This window comes from Penicillium daleae (assembly GCF_028827525.1).
Source record: "Penicillium daleae strain IBT 16125 chromosome Unknown utg000002l_segment0_segment0, whole genome shotgun sequence".
Lineage (NCBI taxonomy): Eukaryota > Fungi > Ascomycota > Eurotiomycetes > Eurotiales > Aspergillaceae > Penicillium > Penicillium daleae.
In genome coordinates, this window is record NW_026623150.1 from 5,245,415 (window position 1) to 5,267,935 (window position 22,521).

Genomic DNA, 22,521 nt, shown 5'->3' on the forward strand with positions numbered 1-22,521 from the left:
AGCACCTGATGTCGATGTCCCTACTCCATCGCTTCCCGTTCGAAGCTTTTGATTGGTAGAATAGAAGATAATCATTACCGTTTTGGGACTAGCTCAATTTCAAGATTTCAAGGCCCATTTCAAATTACATTTCAAGCAGCCAAATTTCAGAAATTTCGAAATTTTGAAATTTCATTTTGCCATCCCTAGAACAAACATTGTCCGCAAACAGGACAAACATGATCCTCAACCTCATTTCTGACAGAATATCGTTTCAACAGGCCGTAGAATACCATGGATCAACCGATTTGCAGTAATCAAGAAATTCTTGCACATTCGCACCATTCTGAAGGTAGCAGTAATCCTCAGCTGCGCCATAGCAATAGCACATACTTGCGCCATTACCTATTTCTGCGCAGATTTCAGCAGTTCTAGAAAAGTCGCCAGCTTTAGTTCCCTGGGGGTTCTTGCACCGTAAGGCAGGGTCACTGCAGGCAGAGACAGCAGCAGCAAACATAACTGAGCTAGGTAGAAGCTTCATGATCGAGATAGTGAAGAGGATAGCTGGTTGCTTTGGAAGGAGAATATTATAATGTTAATCTGCGGTGTGGCCTGTGTTGGGCTCCGTAGGTTGCTTCACGGGACAGGTGGCCGACTTTATAGTTTATCCTTCTCATAAAAGAGCAATAAAATCTATACTAGCAAAGTATGGATAGGTACAATAAGACGGAATACTACGGAGTACGAGCCGGGGCTTATAGTCCAAAAGAAGGTGTAAGGAATACAGATGTGGCTTGATCGAACAAGGATGATAGGGCAGGCCACCGTGATATAAACCTTAAGGCGCACGGCGGCCCTAGATTAGTATGTTTGACTCTTACATTCTTCGATTGAGTCTGGATAGGAGCGGAAGTTCGAAACAATGGGAACAGAATTTGCAGTACCACACAGACCCCCCTTCCGGAGCCCGAACGCCACGGGATCTATATGCGGTTATTCCGCGATGGCGTTTCTCAAGACGATAACTTAATTGTCAAGATACTTACTGCTAAGAACAGGCTAATTCAGCGTTGTCATAATCTCCCTTATATTTTGTAGGGTCAATCGTGTCAATTCTGAATACCCGCGCCACCCCGTGTTTTAACTGCCAATACTACCTCTAGGCCAAGGAACGCTCTAAACAGCGATATCCGTGATAGTTCTTCGATTAACACCTTCTGAATGGTTCCCTCAGTCTAGTATGTACGGATATTTCATGATTTGCTACTTACGTTTAAACTTAAATTGCAAAACGTTAAATATAACCTTATGCAATCCAGTATTAGTGACGTCAACTGCTACCGTAATATATTCTGTCTTAACCTTAAGCTACCTTACAGGAAACCGGTGACAATATCATAATGGATGTAGTTAAGCAATGATCATTATGACGTTACAGTCAACTCTCGCTTATAGCACGCCCGGAAATAGCACACATCCGGTTATAGCACAGAATTTTCGTGGATGGACCCACTTTTCCACTTTTTACCATATAAAAAGACCACTTATGGCACACTCAGTTATTGCACACATTTGTTCCTCACATATCTACTTAGTCATTCAGAATCGACCAATCACAATGCAGAATTCAGTTGCCCTTTCGGCGAAGATGCCCCCTACCAGGCGTGCTAAGAAGGGCATATCTGACGCCCAGAAACAGGCTCTACGCGTCTATGCATCCGAAAGGCAACCAACACCTTCCCAGAGAGCCTGTGTCGAATGGTTTCGGTCTCAATTTGGTCGCCTTATTGATCGGGCCACCGTCTCGAGGATCCTATCCTCTAAATACCAGCATCTTGATACTGGTCCAGCTGGTCTGAATATGCGTACATCATCATCGCATTGGCCTATATTGGACGAGAAGCTTTTCGAATGGCAGCAACGACATCAGGATGCTGGCTTTCCGATGACAGGACCACTACTACGGCTTAAAGCTATCGAATATTGGAGGAAAATACCGGAATATGCTGAGCTTCCAGTGCCTGTCTTCTCTGATGGTTGGCTTACCCGGTTTAAAACACGTCATTCTCTCCGATATCATTCCTTCTATGGCGAATCTGCGTCGGTTCCAGCCTCGATACACGATGAAATGAAACCTATCCAAGCGATCTGCGACCAATATCAGCCTTAGGATATCTATAATATGGATGAAACTGGGCTTTACTGGCGTCGTATGCCAAACGGTGGTCTATCAACTAATAGTCATGCCGGTCAGAAGAAGGATAAGACCCGAATCTCTATCGCAGTGGCTACGAATGCTACTGGTTCAGACCGACTACCTCTATGGTTAATTGGGACAGCAAAGACACCGCGCGCCCTTCGGGGAGTGAATATGCGAGTAATCGGGTATGTCTGGCGCTGGAATAAGAAGGCGTGGATACGCAGTGGAATTATAGGAGAGTAGTTCCGCTCGTTTTATAGGCATATTAGCAAGCAAAGACGAGTCCTGCTTTTGCTTCATAATTTCTCGGCGCATCTCTGCGCACTTGAAGATGCACCACCACCGCCTAATATTAGAGTGCTATTTTTCCCGTCAAATGCGACGTCGGTCTATCAACCGCTAGACCAGGGAATCATCCAGAACCTAAAGCATCATTATCGGAAGAAGTGGATGCTTTAGATGATTAATATGCTTGATCGGAATATTGATCCGAGAGAGAGAATAAGCCTTAATTATACCTTGCGTTGGATCACCCAGGCATGGCGTAATAATGTGCTTGACCAAACTATACAGAACTGCTTCATTAAGAGTACTGTCACTGGTCGTGCTGATCAGAAAGAAGAGTCGCTAGAAGCTCTTCAATTGGATGATCTATATCAGACCTTAACCGAGAGGCTTACTAAAGACGCTCAGGAAGTTATGTCTTTAGATGATTTCCTAGATCCGTCGGACGAAAACTACGCCGATGAGCCTGATTTATCTAATATAATCCTCGGTTTATCAAGCGGTGGTGACGATGATAGCCAGGATAGCGAAGATATATTTGGGCCGCCACCAGATCTACCATCTAGCGCTACGGTTATCAACAGCATGCAGGATGCGCTTCTGTGGGCTCAGCACCAAGAGAGCGCTACTGAGGAGAATATTCGTCAGATAGAAGGCTTAATAGGTCTATTTACTAGGCTACAGGTGGATGGGAGGAAACAGAAGACACTTAAAGAGATGGGCTTTACGAAGTAGTAGGGGTCAGATAGTGACTTTTAGACAGTTCTATAAAGCAATGTGGTGCTTTTTGGCCTAGCTGGTAACCCCTTTTTTTTGAGCAACATGGGTTCGAAACCAGCTGTTCTCAGTTTCTAGATAGTTAATTTGAGTGACAGGGATATTAGTCATCAGACCACTTCTTGCACCATTCACTTATAGCACATATTTTCTGTTGGATGGCAGGGCGTGCTATAAGCGAGAGTTGACTGTATGATCCAAAAAATACAGAGTCTGTCAGGGTGCAGGTCCGGTAACAGGTATATTAGGAGTTAACGTAATAGACAGTCTACGGTCAGGCTATACACAGGTACATAGACAAGACGTAGCTCGAATAGCTATCAACAGGGCAAGAATTCGAGATGAGGTGTAAACAGAGTGGGTCACGTGCAGAGGACGGCCAGGCACCGCAGCCACGCACCGTGATAGAGTCGAAGATATGAGTCCGTAATGATCTTAGTAGTATCTGCGAAGTCTAGACACCAGCGACTTATTCACCAACATTCTCATCAAGCCCTTACAATACTAGGAAAAAATGCAATCCACCATAGCTGCAGCATATTTTAATGATGCCTTTTTGTCCGTGGAATTAAACGGCTATTCCAGAAATGAACTGGATAAGGAATGGCTTGTCCTAGATAGGTAGGGCAAAAAAAAAGAAAATTATCTCTAGTGAATGTATAAACAGTTTGTCCTTGATTATAACGATAGACGTCCCGATAGGTAATTGATCCCCTACACTAGCGGCAACGTTGGGTTAGGTTTTGTTACCCTAATTAAAAATGGTAAGCACCTACAAATTATTCAGGAATAACTTCTGACTAACCACTCAAGATGAGGGGTTTTGCTTGATTAATTCCAGTGACAATGAGTCAGTGTTACAAGGCGAGTAAGATAACTGGCGAACAGGCATATCCGATTGCCAAGACGACGATCGACTTGATTCCCTTACTAATCACTCGCTCTCTACGAGAGCTGCTGTGCCCTGAAACGAACGAAGTGAGAAGCATTACAGTCCTATTTGCTTGAAAGTCAAAACCAATGCATATTGACAGGATATTGATGAGGGCTCTAAACGTAGGAGCCCAGAAAGGCCAGACCTAAACCCTTTGCCAACATGCAGATTCTCTCAAGCGCGCACGGTAAAATGCGTTGCGTCCTTAGCAGAATATGAGCCGTTTCTTGCAATAATTGGCACTCATCTTTGTATCTCCTGCTGAAAATTCCGTTAAATGAGGCTTGGAATCGGTATCGCATTACTTCTCGTAGAAGCCAAGTGCCTCAGACACCCGTGTATCTATTAACCCTCTCCTCATATAATTGAAAGTGCTCTTATATGCTAAGCTTACCCAGACATGAAATTCATTGCCAATGTCAAAGGCCGTTCAATGGATTGTCGATCTAGGTAATTAATCACTGTTATAAATAGGGTATACTTGTCTCGAGAATCTACTTGAGCTTACGGCATCGCAAAATGCCAATATCGAACCTACTCAGCAAAAATCATGATAAGAATATTCGAGAACAGTCTACCCAGCTCCACAAAGGACACTTACAAAATTGGACCGCAGAGTCTTAGGATGATATAAGTTCTATGAAGACATTCGAATCCACCACATATAGGGTCAATAAAACGGCCTACGCAAAAATACCCAGGGACAAAGCCCAGACAGAAATGAAATACAACATCGCCGTTATTGCGGCAAATTGGGTTCTATTAGCCGGATATCTCGTTATACCAAATACTTTTACTTCGTTGCAAAAATCTAGTCAAGTCGAGAAGACCCTTAGCAGCAATAAGGCTGGTTAAGCAGTTTTAAGCACTATACAAAACCCTCCTCTACTCGCTATTGCCTTTCTGTTCTTTGTGGGTGTAATCACAGGTATTCTACAGTTACTACAAGTTCGCAAATTACAAAGAACTTACACATGGCTTATTAATAAATTGTTCACGTGAGTGGTCTGGAAATTCAACTTAATGAAACGTCCCACGCTTACAATAGGAAGGCCAGCAATACTAAACGCAGCAGCGGGGCTACTCATTACACTTATCAACATATATACATCCCGGGGTAGTCAATGGTCTGTAATGTCAATTATTACAACTGTTACTACTAGCTTGATATTCTGTACTTTCTTGGCCTTGCTAGTATTTTTCAAGTTCTTCAAACTAAGGAAGATGATTCAGGATGACGAAAGACATTTGGCACAGGAAAATGCTATCTTGTAGAGAGAAACGGAAGATTCCGGACATTCCAGATTTACTGTATCAAGCCATTCCCTTTGCGTTATTCATTCTCTATCGTAGGTATAAATAGTCTAAAGTATTTCATCGTTCAGAAGGATATATGACCAGGATTGCAAGGACCTTAACGGATTACGAGGACTTTTTCGCTGAGATGATGGAACAAGTACGGTGGTGGTCAGCTGCAATCGCGAACTTTGTGGTATGACGGGCGTTCGTCAAATTCATTCAACGTACAGTTGATTTGAGTAGGAGATTTTAATATCTTATGCGGGATGTTGGACACCCTTAAGCGGGGTGGGGAGGACCGTAGCTGGATCGGCCCGCGGTTAGAGGACATAAACATTGTATGTCTATGATCACCAGTCCCATAAAATTGTTCCGGTATGAAGAAAGTCTTTACCGTTAAAGTAGGCCTACTCGAAAATGACTGGTTCGAAAAAATGGGTCATTTACTACGGCAACTCAAAGGATGACACAGACAATACCGATCGTTGATATTAATATGACTCAAGTAAAGGCAATAGGAGCCAGTGCTAGAATAAAATATATGTTTGAGATGTATACGAAACGGTTTTGTCACAGTTGCTCAACTCTTTGAGGCTGACGAGGACGAGTCAATCGATTTACCTGGCGTTCAATTTGATGCGGGACAAGTCTGTTTTTGCGAAAGCACGACGGTGAAGTATATGGGCAAGATCATGGAGTATCTTTTGCAAGTTTCAACCGATGGTAAGGAAAATAACATCGTTATAAATGTGTAATAAACCTCGAAGCCTCCTCTTTTTTGCGCGGGTATGCTGTGTTCTACCCATTCACTTTTCCATAAACTTGCTCAAAACCGATGATACACTTGTAAACCACCAAGATCAAGCAAGCCTCGAACCTATAAATACCTCGTCCTGTCCACCTGGTATTTTCTAGCTAAAGATCGTTGCAGGTCCTTTCAGCGAAAGCAGTCCGGTATGCTTTGTGCACGGGTCCTATTCCAAGGAACTTCCCTACCCCCCCTGGACAGGTACGTCTGGTGATTTTCCCGTACGGTACCATTGGAATGACAGCATAGCAAAGCCTGAGGTATATTTCGCAAATCAGACGGACAACGAGACAGGTACAGTAAACTCCCGTTTTCGGCACGCCCAGGTTAGGCACACATTTTCATTCGGCACCAAAATCTGTTAGATGGACCCACCTTTTTGGGTTTTCTCATATATAAGAACGTCATCTGGCACACTTTTATCTGGCACATAAATTTCCTTTCAAATCCTGCTTAGTCATATAAATAGACCAATCAGAATACAAGATTCTGCCTCTTCGGTGCGCCATGCCTGCCAAGCTACCTCATCCCAAAACAACCCAACAAAGGCATATCTAACGCTCAGAAAAAAGCACTATGTATCTATTCATTGGGGCCATACCCTAAATCTACTTAGAGAATATCTGGTTAGTGGTTTCGTCTCAATTTGGGACGTGATATCAACCATGCGACTATCTCGATAGGTGTCGATAGTAGTGAGCAGGAGAGTAAGGATGACCAGGACAAATATATATATATATTCGGTCCGCCACATTTTGATGGGAGGAAACAGGAAGTTGGATGACTACTCTAGACCAAAAGCAGACTAGTGTTCACTATATTAGGATTAGTGCAGTACTAGCGGCACACTTTCATTAGGCACACCGAAATTCTGTGGCACGGAGGCCCGTGCCGAAAACGGGAGTTTACTGTAACTTTAATTATATAGGGACTCCACGGCTTCTGATGGTGTTCACCATCCGGACCCTCCGGACTAGAACAGTAGGAGGGCGGGCGTTCGGACGAGATTTGTATGCAATTCCCGACTGATGCTCACTGAATTAGGCAATATGCATGACATATATTTCGCACTATTGTATGCCTGAGTGATGTCAGTGAGGTCCCAATGTAACGTTTCGAATGCAGTATTTCATAGTTCATTCAGAAGTGATCGGAAGTCAAGCGGAAGTCAGAAGAACGTGATTTCAAAGCAATTTGAATCAAGGCCTTTGTAGACTTGCCTAGATGCATTATTTTCTTGTTTTTTATCCTTGATATAAGTATCATCGGTGAATATTACTTGTTTTTTGTTTTGTCAAAAACATCATGAACCCGTGTCGCCTGACATGTTCGCGTCATGAATTTTTGATAGTATAATGGTTTGCCAGAATTGCATAGCTGATATGCATGTTCCAACAATAGTTACTGAAAAGCTTTAGGATTCCTATATAACGACTTGATATGATTCCCTACTCTTTTCTTCTTGCTTCTAAAGCCTAAGCCATCTTTTACCTACATCACTAAAAGACTTGAGGGGTAAGGCAACAATGTTACCAGCACTCTCTGTCTTGCTATGGCCCTTTTCCCTGTCGTTGCAGTCTACGGTATTTTCAACAAGCCACAACTATCCAGTTCAAGAAAAGCCTCTCATAGGGTTACCACAAGATGTCACAGCGCCAGTTCTGCGAACATTGAGTGTTTTTTCTGAATATTCTGCTGCAGCAACTTGTATAAATAACTTCAATGCGACTGCAGGCGCAAAAGTCACTTGTGACCCGGGAAAATGTCCAATTATTGAATTCTCTGATACAGAAATTATAGGCTCCTTCCAAGGGTAACTCTCAGCTTCATGGAAAATGATGGAAATATCAGTCAGTGACTAAGATTCTGTGCAGAATAAACCCTGGCAATACAACGGGCTTCATTGCAATCGACAGAACTCATCAACGTATTATTCTTTCCTTCCGCGGAAGTGAATACTCCGGAAACTTCAAAACCGACGGCAACTACACCCAAATTGCCGTACCTGAAATTTGCCCGGACTGTTTAATGCATGGAGGGTTCCTTAGTGCTTGGAACAGTGCTTCGAGTTTCATAATGCCGACATTGGATTGCGCCGTGAAGGTTTTCCCCCACTTCACTGTTGCTTTCACTGGGCATAGTCTTGGGGGTGCACTGTCCACAGTTGGTGCAACGTACCTGAGAAAAGCAAACCGGACGATTGATCTTGTGAGGAATAATTTAGTCCAAGCCAGAGGAAACAATAAAAGTGCTAACTGATTATAAATAGTTTACATTTGGCAGTCCTCAAATTGGAAACTATAGTGTTGCAGAGGTTATTACCAACACAACAATGGGTTTGAACTATCGAGTAACTCATTCAGACGATCCAGTCCCCAGAGTTTTGGCAACTTCCAAACGTGTCAAAAAAAATGGCAATACAGCCAATCCTCCCCTGAATACTGGATCACTTCAAATAATACCGTGAAACCTACACCTGCTGACGTCGAAGTTATCGAGGGCATTGACAACAAGACAGGGAACCTTGGACAGACCGGCTGTGATATCACAGCGCACAATTGGTATATCGGAAACATGACGGGCTGTTCTCGGGATGGTGCCAGCAAAGGTTCTGGGAAGGGTTGGTGTGACCTCTGATGACTTGATCCAGCGCCTTGCCAGATCTAAGCGTTCAGCTTTGGTTTTTGTCACTCAACTCTTTGCATTTCGTCTTTACTTTTCGCCCTCTTTACTCTGAAACGAAGTAACGTAGTGAAAGGGTTTACTACCCTGCGCGACCTCCCCGCGGAGCTTTGCTCTGCTCCCACTATCAAACTCGGCGCGCACCTCGACGCTGGTTCGCCCGCTTTCCTGCCAAGAATTGCTCTCATTTGTCTTCTCCTCTGCCTTCTTCGGCTTCTTGCGTACTATTTGTACTTGTTACTTCTTCTCCAGGCCAGGGGATCCTGGTCTCTTACAGTGAGAGGTTTTCTGACGTCCCAGTCTCTGATATAATTGCCTTCTTGTCGTTCCTAGATCCATTTTTGCAACGTATCTCGCATCCAGGACCGCGAGAACAGTACTATTGCCTGTCTCCTGCCGCGGAAATTCCCATATTTGCTTGCTAAGTTCTCGTAGCACGATACTGAGGAGACTTAAGTCTTTTAATTGTTTTTAACTTTACCCTTATATTTCTATACCTATGCTCGTCCAATCAGCCTTGACACCGCCCGATGCTGCGCGGCGGCTTGGTTATGCATAGGAGTTTCATATACTTCTTGATTGGTAGGACACATTACATCATAGAGACGGCGAGCAACAAATAAAACAACAAGCCATTAAAGCACGAAACACTAGGACGGTCAAAGGAATAAAGACCGTGAAATCGCAAAAACATTTAACTAGCAACAATAACAAGGAAATAGGGAAGTAGGACAGGTTGATGGCTTCCTCATTCGTGGAAGAATACGAGAAGTATTCGCGTTAAGGCGACAACGATATCGGCTCTGTCATTCCTGGTAAATGCAATTAGCAGTCTTAAAACAGGTAATATGGCCTTTATTACCGACCATTTCCTACAGAGACTTCAAATAGACATAGCTTTAACAGCTCTCAGTATACCATGCAGGCTCCGCTGTGCAGGAACTTGCAAACTCTTCCTGGTTGTTGCCATTGACAAGGTAGCAATAATCCTCACCAGCCCCCCAGCAATAGCACATACTTGCGCCATTGCCTACTTCAGCGCAGATCTCGACAGTTTTAGAATAGTCGCCCGCTTTGCTTCCCTCGGGATTCTTGCACCGCAAGGCAGGATCGCTGCAGGCAGAGACAGCCGCAGTAAACATAATCAAACTAGGTAGAAGCTTCATGATGGAGATAGAGAAGACGATAGTTAATTGCTTTGGAACGGAAAGTTTTTAATTTCTACCAGCCGTGTAGCTTATGTCGGACTCCGTAAGTTGCTTTACGGGGCAGAGGGTCGACTTTATAATTTTATTCCTCCCTTGAAAGAGAAATATAGCCAATACTGGCTAGGCATAGACAGACCCAAGGATAAGGCGGAGCACTGCAGAGTGCTCGCCGGGGCTCACAGAACCAAAGAAGCGGTGGGGAATACAGTATAGATGAGGCCTACAGGGTATCCCGGACGGGCCGACAGGGTACCGCTCAATCTGCATCCAGTCGTTGGCGTCATTTCAGGTTTAACAAAACTTTATTTTCTTCTTGGAGTATCCTATTACTGTAAGGTTTAGATCATAGAACTGACGTCGCCTGATCATAGGGCCGAATATCTTTTTAATTCATATTTGACGCGTTACTTTCGTTTGCGGAAAAAGTTTTAAGATTTAACTCGGACTTACACCAGAACCACTCGACGGCTTACCAATAATCATCATGTCTTGGTTAGTGATGGTGTAATTACAAAATTGGCCAACCCATTACGAAATATTGAAATTTCACCTTTTTTGTTCGTTTCAATTACATTTCAATATTTCTTGGCATTGATGAGTCATCATTCACTTGTCTCTTGACCAAGATCAGGTTTGATTGCCCACCGTCCCGACTCAAACAAGCTAGTTTGTCTTGATTGGTCAGCTGATCATGTCCTTACCTATTTCAGACTAGCGCCATTTCAAGATTTCAAGGCCCATTTCAAATTACATTTCAAGCAGCCAAATTTCAGTAATTTCGAAATTTTGAAATTTCATTTTGCCTACCCTACCTAGTCTTTGAATGTGTGCAAACACGACAAATCCAACGGAGGGGTCTTTAGATGTGCGTGGTAATAAAGCCAGCAAATAACAGACTTTAGATGTGTATTGTTATCGCCACGCCATCTCCGCTATCCACACACTATCGATAAGCAGAAAAATCGAAAAGACCGCGGGGTTTCGCACTTCACCAATTGAGGCTTCGTGGAGTCAAGCGACGCAGTTCGGCCCTCTGGTACGAAAGACTCGACACATTCAGTCGACATGGCCGAATCCATCTACCCTCCCACGCTCAATGGCGTTTTCGATGCCCCCCTCAACGCCCGATATGACCCCGTTCGCTTGACCTCCGACCACATTGTTCCCATTTTCGAGCTACCCCTCGCACGCAAACTCCTCGGCCACGATGCTTCTGATAGCGAAGCTCTTGCGAAGATCTCCAAGTCCGAGATTTCCTATACCTCCTTCGTTGCCGACCAGGCCCGCGCTGCCCTTCAAACCCCGCGCGATGACTTGACATCGGAGCAAATGCAATCGCAGCTCCTGCACATTGGTCTCGCAGCGCTGTTCAGTTTCCTACAGTCAAACGTTACCGGGCCACCCCTACACTTTAACTCGGCAGATGTGGTTTTTACTCCTTCTCTGCGAAGCGATATTGCTACGCTTCGAGCTGTGCGGGCCAAGATCATCCGTGATCTTTCTGTTGATGGAGAAGCGGCTTACAAACTCACACCCAACCCTGAACTCTTCTCGATCGCCAAGGCTCTGCTCGTTGACGCGAGTAATGAGGGCGCAGTTCCGGCAAAGACGGCGCGCGTGCGTGTCAATTTCCTCCATCAGAAGATGCTCTCCGAAGTTACGAGTACCTTGCAGGACGAAATTTACAAGGATTTGGATGGGTTGGCCAAGGCAGACCTCGATACTGAAGAGAGAAGTCACTTTTTGCTAGAACGGGCTATTATCAACACACATCATGGATTCGATGGAAAAGCCCGTGCGGATCTAGATCAGGCATCCCAGATCCGAAACTTCGAGTTTGCATTGACCGGAAAGCTGGGAAAGCGGACGAAGTTCCAAGATCGCGATATCAGTCAGCTTGTAGTTTTGGCTAAAAGTGCTGACGAAACGCCCAAGTCGACGGACCCGTCCGGTCCTAAGAACCTGGACCTTAATGACGATACACTCCTAGAAGCCATTTCATTTGCGGATAAGAAGTTAACGACGGTGTCGGACGAGCTTCCCGCGGGCCTGCAGTCTATTGATCCTAATGATCAACCCATTCTCAACCCCGTGGACTCGGCCATCTTGCTGGCTATGGCGTCTGCTATCACCAACACTTCCCCGGAGAACGGTTTGACCCGAGAGGAGACTCAACCTTATGCCGCCCGTGTTTTGGAGGGCGGCAGCTCGAACTGGCAGATCTATACAGAAGCACTGCTCGTCCGCAGTCGCGTGGAAGGGTTCCGCTCGCGTACCGTAGAGAGATCTGTTCTGCAGATGCAGGCACTTGTTGACCAAGTCATTGCGGATACCGCCACAGATGACTCCGCAGCTCAGCAGCCCTCTTCTGACCCTACCACATTCCTGCCACGGCCGGAGAAATCCGAGTCGGCCCCTGCTGCCGATCGATTGGAATACATTTGGTTGATGAACTTCTCCACCCGGTGGAGCCTGGAGGCCGAATTGGCCAAGCGCTGGGTCGAGCTGGGTGGTCTCCGTACTGCTCTTGAAATCTACGAGCGCTTGCAGATGTGGGCTGAAGCGGCGCTTTGCTATGCAGCTACCGAGCGCGAAGCCAAAGCTCGATCTGTGGTTCGCCGGCAGCTGTACGAGGCTAAGGGTCCTAACGAAGATGATGAGAATGAGCTGTTTGAAGGCCCGGAGCGATCTACATTGCCGGCAGATGCGCCCCGACTCTTCTGTATTCTCGGAGATATTGAGAAGGACGAGAAGTTGTACGAGCGTGCCTGGGATATCTCAGGACAACGATATGCTCGGGCCCAGCGCTCTCTCGCTCGACACTACTTGGGTCTCACGCCGCCTGAACTGGAGAAAGCTGAGGCTGCCTACCGTAGGGGTCTGCACGTCAACCGCCTGAACGAGAGTTCCTGGTTTGCTCTGGGATGCGTGCAACTCGAGCTTCAGCGGTTTGAGGATGCCATGGAGTCTTTCACCCGTACCGTGCAATTAGATGATACCGATGCGGAGGGATGGAGTAACTTGGCCGTTGCCACGCTACGCTCAAAAGACCCCGAGCCGTCCCAGGATGAAGAAATCGATGAAAGCACGGGCGAGAAGATAGTCAAGGAGGTTGATCCACACAAGCGCAAGCGAGACGCCCTGGCGGCCCTCCTACGCGCTGCTCAACTTAAGCACACTGAAGTCCGTATTTGGGACAATGTGCTTACGGTAGCAGCCTCCATTCCACCACCAGCAACTCCCTTCCGCGACGTGGTCACCGCCCAGAAGCGAGTTATTGAGCTCGTCGGCGAGAAGAAGGGCGAAAAGTGCATTGATCTTCCTATTCTTAGCGTGCTCGTGGACTTCCTCGTCACGGCCTTCGAGTACGAATCCCTCCGCATCCAGACCGACGATGGCCCGGTCGTCCGCACCGGCACCATCCCAGGCCAAATCATTTCCCTGGTGGACAACAACGTCGTCCCTCTCATTACCCACTCATCTGCTCTGTGGCTCCTCGTCGCTCGCGTGGAGATGTTCCGCAATCGCCCCAGCCGTGCGCTAGATGCCCATGAGAAGGCATGGCGCGCTACCATCGCTGCCTCTGCGCAGGGTGCGTTCCAGATGGGGGATGAGAAGCCTTGGATGGCCGTTGTCCGGGCTACGGAGAAGCTGGTGCGCGATGGATATGCGCGGTACGGACCCATGGACCACGAAGAGCAGAAGGCCGAGGGCGACGCTGAGGCGGATATGGTCATGCGCGACTGGCGGTTCAAGGCCCGGAGTGCTGTTCGTGGAATTATGGGTAAGGGTAAGGAGTTCTGGGAGGATTCGGAGGGTTGGGAGCTGCTTAAGGAGTTGCAGACTGAGGTCACTGGAAACTAGTATATACATCCTTGTATAGCTTTGATGAATATAAAATTTATGTTTGTGATCTCCTGAAGACAGTAGGGAGTATCTTGCAGCTGCAGTTGCTCATTTTGGGGGGCATAACATGGCACCAGCACATCTCTCTAATAATGAAGAAAACCCCAAACTATCAGGATAGGAATCGAAATTGCTAATCGGAATATCTGGAAGCGAGAACCAGCAGGAATACGCGGGTTCTCAGATCCACCCCGAGACACTCCTTGCTTGTCATTGAATAACGTCAGACGCGACGCTGACGCTGCCAAATTCCGGGTATCCGAGGAGTCATTTCTAGGAGCTGCATTCAATTCCAACGAGGATCCAGAGTCAAGCGTGGAAACGTTTGGCGAGCTAAGGAGGATTCGATACCCAGTTATCCAGATAACGACAATCACTATGGTTTCAGTGGCATATGAGAGTATTTGTCTTGTCAGCGGTGGATTTGAAGAAGTAGCACCAGGAACCAAAAGCAGGAACAGAATATTGGGCATCACCACTTGGACAAGAATCTGGATCCCCTTGGAAGTGATCGGTGCAAACTCGGCAAGGTCTTGGGATGCTCGCCTTATCCTCTGTTGTCTGCGCAGAAGGATAATAATCAACTTCGTGAAAAGGTGAGCCGAGGCGCTCAAAGCCAACAGGCGAGATATTTGGTACACATGTTGAAGAAGATCTCCAACGATATTGATCTTTAGTAACGTATCGGAAACTTGGAGCGTCACTGGGCGTAGGACATCGTAGAGTAGCCAGGTGATGAATGCTTGCTCGATGTACCAAGCAAAAGAGGTGGTCCTGAGGACGACACGGGAAATCACATAGACAAAACAGCGCCAGTGCCCACACGTCCACTGAGAGGCACGTATATTGGATGAGAATATTCGTTCTAGCCTCGGAGCGTACTTCGGAGGCAAGGCGGACACGGTAAAGTCGATAACGGGGTCGGTCGCTTTGGGCCAGAGCTGCTGGATACGATCGCAGAGATTGTCTTTTTGAGCAGATGGCGGGGAATCGTGTCCATCCTCCTTTTCTCCTTCGGTTTCATTTGTGCTGCCTTCATTATTGGCATGATCACTCGAGAGAATGTCTGGTGAGGCCAGTGGTTTCACTAGCAGCATAGTCCGACCAGGCCAGCCTCTGCGGACGATGAACCCATCAGGTGAAGAGTCTCTAGAGAACCATAGTAATTCAACCAGCACAGATTCCGCGACTAAGAAGGTCACGAAGATATGCAACCACCGACAAGTTGTCGACGCTAACAGCACAGCATACAGCGGAAGCGTTCCCCCGACGAGGAGAAGCCGCCTCGCAAATTGCGGCCAAACCCTGTTAAGGTCTGATGATCTCGATGGAAATTCAAGATGAGAAAGAAACTTCAGGCTACTCTGTATATCCGCAATGTTCAAGAGTCGCAGGTGAATCAAGTAAATGACGAGGCTTAAGACGATTCGTGGAGATCGGAATGGGGAGAAGAATAGTATACTAAACTTGACATCTTCCAAAAAAGTTTGCCGTCCGGTGGGTTTGATGATGATGCTGATGGTGGCAATAAGCAGAGAAAAACTGGCAAGTAGATGTGGTGTGCCGTGGATGGAGAAGCTCATGGCCTGCGAAGTGGACGAGTATGCTCTCTTCGTTTATTGACTAGGAGCAGAAAAGCGCTGGAAGAACCTGGTAAGACGCAGATGTGATCAGGGGTGACAACTCACGAGACCTCAAACTGATGTATCCTATACGATATTACTGTACTGTCAGGTAACTTACTAGATAATTACAAAAATTACATTCTACCTAAACACGCTTCGACCAAACCCAACACTTACCTTTTACGAGCGAATAGAAGACCCAACTGCTATATCAGAGCCGTAGACGCGCTTTAACGCGTAGTTATTGCACAAATTTCCTATTTGAGAGTTTTTTTTTACATAAGTAAGTAACGGCATGAGTAACTGAGGCGTCCATGGCTTATCCATGATGTTACTGTAATACGGAATAGTTACCATACTTCTGGTTTGATTTATTTTCTATTTCATCTTCGGAAGATTTGAGGCTCCGAGACGGACTCAATTCCACACCGACGGGTTTTTCAGTCCCAAATTGGCTATGACCTCCTGCCTGCATCTCTTTCGCGTCCATTATCCGGGCATGAAATCCCTGAAGCACCGGAGGCGGCACAATGAAGCAAGCATCTTTGTTTCTCATTTATCTTCCATTTTCCGCTTCAACATACCACAAAAGCTCTCGAAGAGCACACTATCCGTCCCTTGAATCCAACGTACCAAAACTTGCACCTCTTTTGATTCCAGCTCCTTCCATTGGAGTAGCTTCAGTTGGACTCGAACGCCCAGCGCAACTTCCTGTGGGATAACATCTAAATGTCCCATCCCTGCTTGTTTCGCAAACTTCATTTTCCTTCGAGCTTGTCTAGACCACACATTTTCAGACGCGAATCCCACTCCTGCACTGGTACTCTTATCCCAGTTCCAGTACCAAGACAGTGAACCGAGGTTAGACTTCATTGTGCTGATAGCAGAATCGATGTTCGTCTCAGTGGGAAGTGTGAAGCTGTAATCAGCCGGGAAAGGGAGCAAATGTTTCGGGAACCCTGGAATATTCCGCGCCACGGACTGAAATCCATTAGCACGAGTCCATATATGTAGGATGGGTGTAGGTAACTCTTACCATCGCAGGTCGCCGATCCCCCCACGACCAAGCCACAGCCCACCGCTTCGTTTTGTTACCTTGTACAAACTCGGTGACGGCGTAGTTATTATTATTATGCTCAGTCAACCGTTCGACTAACGTGGTAACGCTACTCAGTTTCCCGAGCATGGATGTGTACCATTGAATCCGGTCTCGCAGTTGCAAGCTCTCGTTAATCATGCGAATCACGAACTCGACTTCACCGCCGGGAGCGATCATTTCCACTGCTGCGCCGGTGCAAGCGGAAAATGGGACGTGTGATTTTGTCTCTGCGGAGTTTAACATCTCTTCTTGTGATGCGTAGAACGGGGGGTTGCACATGGTGAAGTCGAGGCTGGGTTGGCGGTGTTAGTGTTGAGCTATCTTAGGAAGTCTGAAGGTGCTTACGTTTTGTGGTCGAGCTTTTCAAGGGGGAATAAGGGACCTTCTGGGTCAGTCCTGATGATTTGTATGCGTGACTGAAGTTCGTTCAGGGCGACGTTCTCTCGCGCGGTTCGCGCGTTTTGCTCATCGACATCTGAGAGCAGTTAGATTGGTCGTGACGAGACTGGTGGAAGACATACCGGTAGCGACAAATTTCCATCGAGGACGAGTCATACAACCCAGCAGGGGGTAAATGCTACAGCATCCTGTTCCGCTGCACGTTCGTTAGTCTCCGGATTTGCAGGGCTTGCTTTGGTGGTGACATACACATCAAGTCCGACGACTTCTCGGTCTGCGTCATACGTGTCGTGGACTGATCCAGTTGTTGAGTCAAGAAGGTCTTGCACCCATATAATGTAATTCAGTCTATGCCGTGAGATATAAGAATTCTGAACTTTGTCTGAGGTGAAGTATCCACAAACCTGTTTGGAACCTGTAGTGTGAGTCAGCCTCAGCCCGGTAAGTTGAAGCTTGACTACAAAGACGCTTACTGGGGGGCACAACCGATCAGAGGGAATCTCGACTTTGAGCCCGAAGTCATGCTGTAACAGGCTGATCGTCAATTGTCTACACTCGTTAGCGTGTCGCGGTCAGGGTGGAGGCTGTTCGCGTCCAAACTCACCTGACGGCAGCTTCATCGTGAAAGTCCAACTGTCCGTTGAATCGCAGGCTGCATATCCGTCAGATTCAAATTCCTATTTGTGCCAGCGGCTGAAATCCACGTACTGTTTGGCAAAGTCTCGCGACTGCAACGCGAGAGCTGCAAAGTCGATGTCACTTTTGTAGAGATTTCGAGCAGGCTCCATGGCTCCCGTTCAAGGAAGTGAGATCACCAGTAGGAAACACAAGAGGCTACCTGTTAATTTCGATTCGACAAGAAGTCGTCCACGGAGTAGTGAATGCAGAAGGGCAGTTGTATGTCGTCTCGGCGGAGATCCGAGAAGACTTGGCTGTTGATGCCTGAGGCAGAAATGCAAACTATTGTTGAACGTCATCGCCAGAACCACCATCCACAAAAGATTGAATGTAGGAGAAATTTTTACGCGTAAATTTTTCCCCAAGAAGCTTTATTTATGTTTTTTGTTACTCAAAAAAAGATGATATCCCGCTCATAGATCAAAAATTAATCGATTGCTCATCTTAGTCTGATCTGTCCTGTCAGGGTCTACATTCGAAACGGCGCCAAAATCCTGAGAGGGTAACAATCTTGCAAGACGTAAGTCTGTTTGCCCATTGTAATCGATAGCTTCCAATGAAGTGAGTTAGCATGCTTGATATTGTACGTGACAAAATCAGGATGAATTTCTGGCGGTGATATCTGGTGCAAACGTCCCCGGACAAATAAACCGCCAGGGGTAAGCCTGAGGTGAAAGATGCTCCCGATGTCAACTTCTTGGCACTTCGAATGTGGAGACAACATAATTGGTTCATTCAGGCTTCGAAATGCTTTCGCCAACTGAAGGTCCTGGACGAAGTAATGGTCGGAAGCTTGCGGGCCAGAGCTAGAATTTGCGCAGAAAGTCACCTGGGAGTGAAGTGACAAGCTGACCCAGTTGACTCTGATGTCGTCTAGCTCACATTTGAGCCTTGTGCTAGTCCGATCTACCTCAGGGAGGATAGTGATCACGAACTGAAAAGGCGCCGGGTCATTAAGTTGTATACCACGTGGACTTGAAACTTGAACGATGCAAGCTCCTTTGGGATTATTCTTCAGACCAAGCAATCCCTGTGCTTTCTTTCTAAGTGCGTTTTTGCTCTCTCTAGTATTGGAAGACAATAGCTCGCTCTGCAAAGCCCTTCCAACCCTGTATTGCCGTATCAGGTCACATCGACTCTGGATTTGAGGGACAGGGTGATCGATTATAATGAGACGTGTGGCATGAACTGAATGCTTGGTACCTCTAGAGATATAACTCATCTCGACATCAAGGCAGTATTCCACAAAGGCTTCGTAGCAGGTACCAAGTCCGTCATAACGGGAACGATATGAACCAGGCAAAGGATGATTCCTAGCGCACTCCGCATTCAAGGATACAAAGCTTTCTTCCCTGAGATGGCTATCTGCAACCGACGAATCGGGGCACATGGGAATAGTAATTTGAAAGTCCCAAGAAGTATATTGGGTAACATTTTTTGATTTTGGTAGGTGTAACGGTCCCCGAAAAAGGATTTGAGGCTTAGGAGTCCACAGGTGCCACAGACTTCTGAACTTTTGACTGCCTTTCAAGACGCTGCTTTCTCTGTAAAATTTTGTTTTCAATCGCCCTACGAGACTCAATCTGACGCAAGCATCAGGCGAGACAATTGGTGCTGAGCGAGTGACGTGACCGATCACAGTATCACCGGCAGTATAGTGCCAACCTGGTGGGGCAGCAAGCTCAACTTGGAGATCTTTAGGATCGCACCCAAGAGAAAGCGGCATCTTGCGATTTTCCACTGAGAAAACAAGAAATCGAGGATTTGAAACTGAGAAATGATGCTCTCGGTTTCGACTACAGAAATACATTAACCATTCCATTCTCTAGGGGGATCAAGTTGATCTAGTATGTATGACTCCCATAGTCGGCCGATCTGCCGATCGGCCGACCGGGGACCTATTTATTTGTAGAGCGAAGGGCGGGCTTTTTCGTTAAAAAAAAGGCACAGGTCTTTCAGATTGCAATTAAAAAATTCACCACATGGCGACAGCTGACAAGGATCTCGAAAGAAGGCTCGAGATGCCTGATCTCTTCTTAGAGTCGGATCTAAGCAGAGGTATCGTGGCTTGGGATGGTCAAAATGATCTACAAAATCCCAGGTAAGACCAAACGCGAGGGAAAGAATGCATACCATGCCAGTAGTATCTGGAACCCTCGTTGAGTTTTGAATAGGAACTTCTCATCCGCAAAGAAATGGACTACTATGATTTTACTCAGTGGTATGATAGTGCTTAGGTTTGTCATAAATCGCAAGTCTACCTACGTCAACTCAAAGACTAATCTCTTTGAACAGCTTCCTCACATCGACAATTGTGACTCCGGCAGCTTCAACCATTACGGATGAATTTCATGTTAATTCAAACATACTTTCATCCATGATCACTACCATATTTGTGTTTGCTTATCTGGTCAGTCGAGACAAATCAATAGCGAAATATGTCATCTTGTTTCTGACAGCATTCAATACTCTCAGTTCGGGCCCTTAGTCCTATCTCCTCTAAGCGAACTATACGGACGGCGAATAATTCTAAACTCTGCCCATGCCCTCTTCACACTTTCCCATATTGGCTGCGCTCTTGCTCCTGATGTCGGGGCATTCCTTACCTTCCGCATATTGTCAGGATTTGGTGGCTCAGTAAGTCTGTCAGTGGGAGGAGGCATTGTCGCAGACCTTTTCGCTATTGAACAGCGTGGCGTCGCGAATGCCCTAGTCGCGACGGGATCGGTCTTTGGGCCCGTGTTAGGACCACTTTTTGGCGGCATCATAACACAAAACATTGGCTGGAGATGGATATTCTGGGTACTCCTGGTTTCATGTGCAGTGATGGCGACCTTAATGGCGATTTTCGCACCAGAAACGAATGCATCTGTCATCATTCGTCGCAAGACATTGAAGATGAGAGAGCAACTGGGTATACAAGATTTACAGAGCGGTTATGACTCCGAGAAAGACTTGATCAGCTTCAGACGGCCTTGGGGCTCCCTAACCTGCGCAGTCTCTCGCCCCTGGAAGATGTTCTTCCGTTCACCATTGCTTCTGGTTCTCTGCTTGATCGTTGGTCTGGTGTCAGCTCTTCTTTACACCCTTTTGACTACTACCTCCTCCATCTTCCAAGACGACTATTCTTGGTCATTGGAAGCCGCAGGGCTTGCCTACCTCGGCCTGGGGTTCGGTAGTTTAGTCGGTCTCATTCTATTCGCCAAAACTTCCGATATCATTGTCTCGCGCTTGACCAAGGCAAACAACAATACCTTCGAGCCGGAGATGCGCATCGTGACAGCATTTGTACCCGCGCTTCTTATCCCAGTGAGCTTTTTCTGGTATGGCTGGTCGACTTACGTGCATGCACATTGGATCGTTCCTTTAATCGGGCTCGCACCTTTTGGCTTTGCCCAAGTAGGATTGACCGCAAGCGCTCAGGCATATCTGATTGATGCGGCTGGACCCTATGCAGCGTCTGCAGTTGCCTGCGTTACTTCGGTCAGGTGTCTGTTTGGAGCTTTCGTGCCTTTGGTTGCACCAAGTCTTTACGAAACACTCGGTTTGGGCTGGGGCAACTCATTGCTTGGATTTATTAGCTTGATCATGCTTGCCCTGACCACGATTGTCTATCGATTTGGGGAAAGTTTGAGACTGCGGCATCCTTTGTCTATAGAATAAAGCCATCAATATCTTGTAGACCCTTGCTTTTCCAGAGTGAGAGACTCGGAATGTGTTTCAGTCCTACCGTAGGGAATGTTTTCCGACATGGATCTCAATTTTAGGGTGCTCTCTACCTTCAAGGGTTTGAAATTTTGCTCTATGGATTAACTTTTGTATTCAAGTAGGTAAATTTGAAGCACTGTCGTAGTAGTCAGTGCCTGCTGAAGCCCAACAGAACTCTCAAAACGCCTTATTTGTCACAATTGAGATGATACATCGAGATAAACCATGAGCCGTATATAGAGACAATACTGAATAATTTCCAACGACCTTTCTTAATCAACAAAGCAAAGCATATCTGCTGGACCCTCTCTTCGCTCCCTGGATTCTACTTTTTGAACTGCCCCTCTATTTGACTCTCAGTGGGCCATTTCACACGACGAGTATCTGAGGCCTCGAAAATTCACGAAATATGGAGTTTTGCATGCAGATTTTCCAATAGTGACACAATGTTCAGAATATATGCGATCGCATCCTCTACTAAGTTCGCAGTGGACCTGAAGAAGTGAAGATGACTAACCAATATCGTGTCTGGCGAAGCCGCAGGTTCCGCTCGAAGGTGTCTTTGCCGAATTCGAAACCCCGCCAGCCGCGAGCCTAATCCAACCACCGAGACTTCTCTCCCACAACTTGAAAGGGTACGAGTGGTATGGAATCGAATGATCGGTTAAAGTTCTCCGTTTCCCGAGGTCGTCCAACCTGTGAGCCTTGTCGGCAACGTAAAGTCCGTTGCAGCAGAGGCATACCGTGCTCGCAATGCTCCCGTCTGCAGCTTTCTTGCATCTATGAAACACGAAAACGACGTGCGCCACTCAGGCCAGGGCCAGGGCCCCAGCCTATATCACAGGAATCCGTTACACCTGTATTACCTGTATCGCCAGTCCAAGGGACGCCATCCAACCAAGATGTTCTCGACAGATTAAACAGCATCGAGGTG

General features: G+C 46.6%; 6 protein-coding genes across 6 annotated transcripts; 3 read left to right on the forward strand and 3 right to left on the reverse strand.

Annotated features, from left to right (window-relative positions):
- Window positions 1-7,808: 7,808 nt before the first annotated feature.
- N7458_002782 (lipase family protein) lies at window positions 7,809-8,919 on the forward strand (the record flags this gene model as incomplete). Its single annotated transcript, XM_056906165.1, has 4 exons — window positions 7,809-8,095; window positions 8,157-8,490; window positions 8,552-8,632; window positions 8,662-8,919. 4 exons carry the CDS (start codon window positions 7,809-7,811, stop codon window positions 8,917-8,919), a joined length of 960 nt encoding a protein of 319 aa, XP_056770272.1.
- Window positions 8,920-9,863: 944 nt separating this feature from the next.
- N7458_002783 (uncharacterized protein) lies at window positions 9,864-10,130 on the reverse strand (the record flags this gene model as incomplete). The annotated part of the gene is made up of 1 exon (XM_056906166.1): window positions 9,864-10,130. One exon carries the CDS (start codon window positions 10,128-10,130, stop codon window positions 9,864-9,866), a length of 267 nt encoding a protein of 88 aa, XP_056770273.1.
- Window positions 10,131-11,237: 1,107 nt separating this feature from the next.
- Window positions 11,238-14,036, forward strand: N7458_002784 (tetratricopeptide repeat protein; the record flags this gene model as incomplete). The annotated part of the gene is made up of 1 exon (XM_056906167.1): window positions 11,238-14,036. The coding sequence occupies one exon, from the start codon at window positions 11,238-11,240 to the stop codon at window positions 14,034-14,036; it is 2,799 nt and encodes a 932-aa protein (XP_056770274.1).
- Window positions 14,037-14,164: 128 nt separating this feature from the next.
- On the reverse strand, window positions 14,165-15,175 carry N7458_002785 (uncharacterized protein; the record flags this gene model as incomplete). The annotated part of the gene is made up of 1 exon (XM_056906168.1): window positions 14,165-15,175. One exon carries the CDS (start codon window positions 15,173-15,175, stop codon window positions 14,165-14,167), a length of 1,011 nt encoding a protein of 336 aa, XP_056770275.1.
- Window positions 15,176-16,255: 1,080 nt separating this feature from the next.
- Window positions 16,256-17,989, reverse strand: N7458_002786 (DUF890 domain protein; the record flags this gene model as incomplete). The annotated part of the gene is made up of 7 exons (XM_056906169.1): window positions 16,256-16,684; window positions 16,740-17,094; window positions 17,148-17,277; window positions 17,324-17,397; window positions 17,451-17,750; window positions 17,806-17,853; window positions 17,910-17,989. 7 exons carry the CDS (start codon window positions 17,987-17,989, stop codon window positions 16,256-16,258), a joined length of 1,416 nt encoding a protein of 471 aa, XP_056770276.1.
- A 1,872-nt stretch (window positions 17,990-19,861) lies between these two features.
- On the forward strand, window positions 19,862-21,542 carry N7458_002787 (MFS transporter; the record flags this gene model as incomplete). The annotated part of the gene is made up of 4 exons (XM_056906170.1): window positions 19,862-19,980; window positions 20,099-20,116; window positions 20,175-20,289; window positions 20,355-21,542. The coding sequence occupies 4 exons, from the start codon at window positions 19,862-19,864 to the stop codon at window positions 21,540-21,542; spliced, it is 1,440 nt and encodes a 479-aa protein (XP_056770277.1).
- Between the last annotated feature and the right edge of the window lie 979 nt (window positions 21,543-22,521).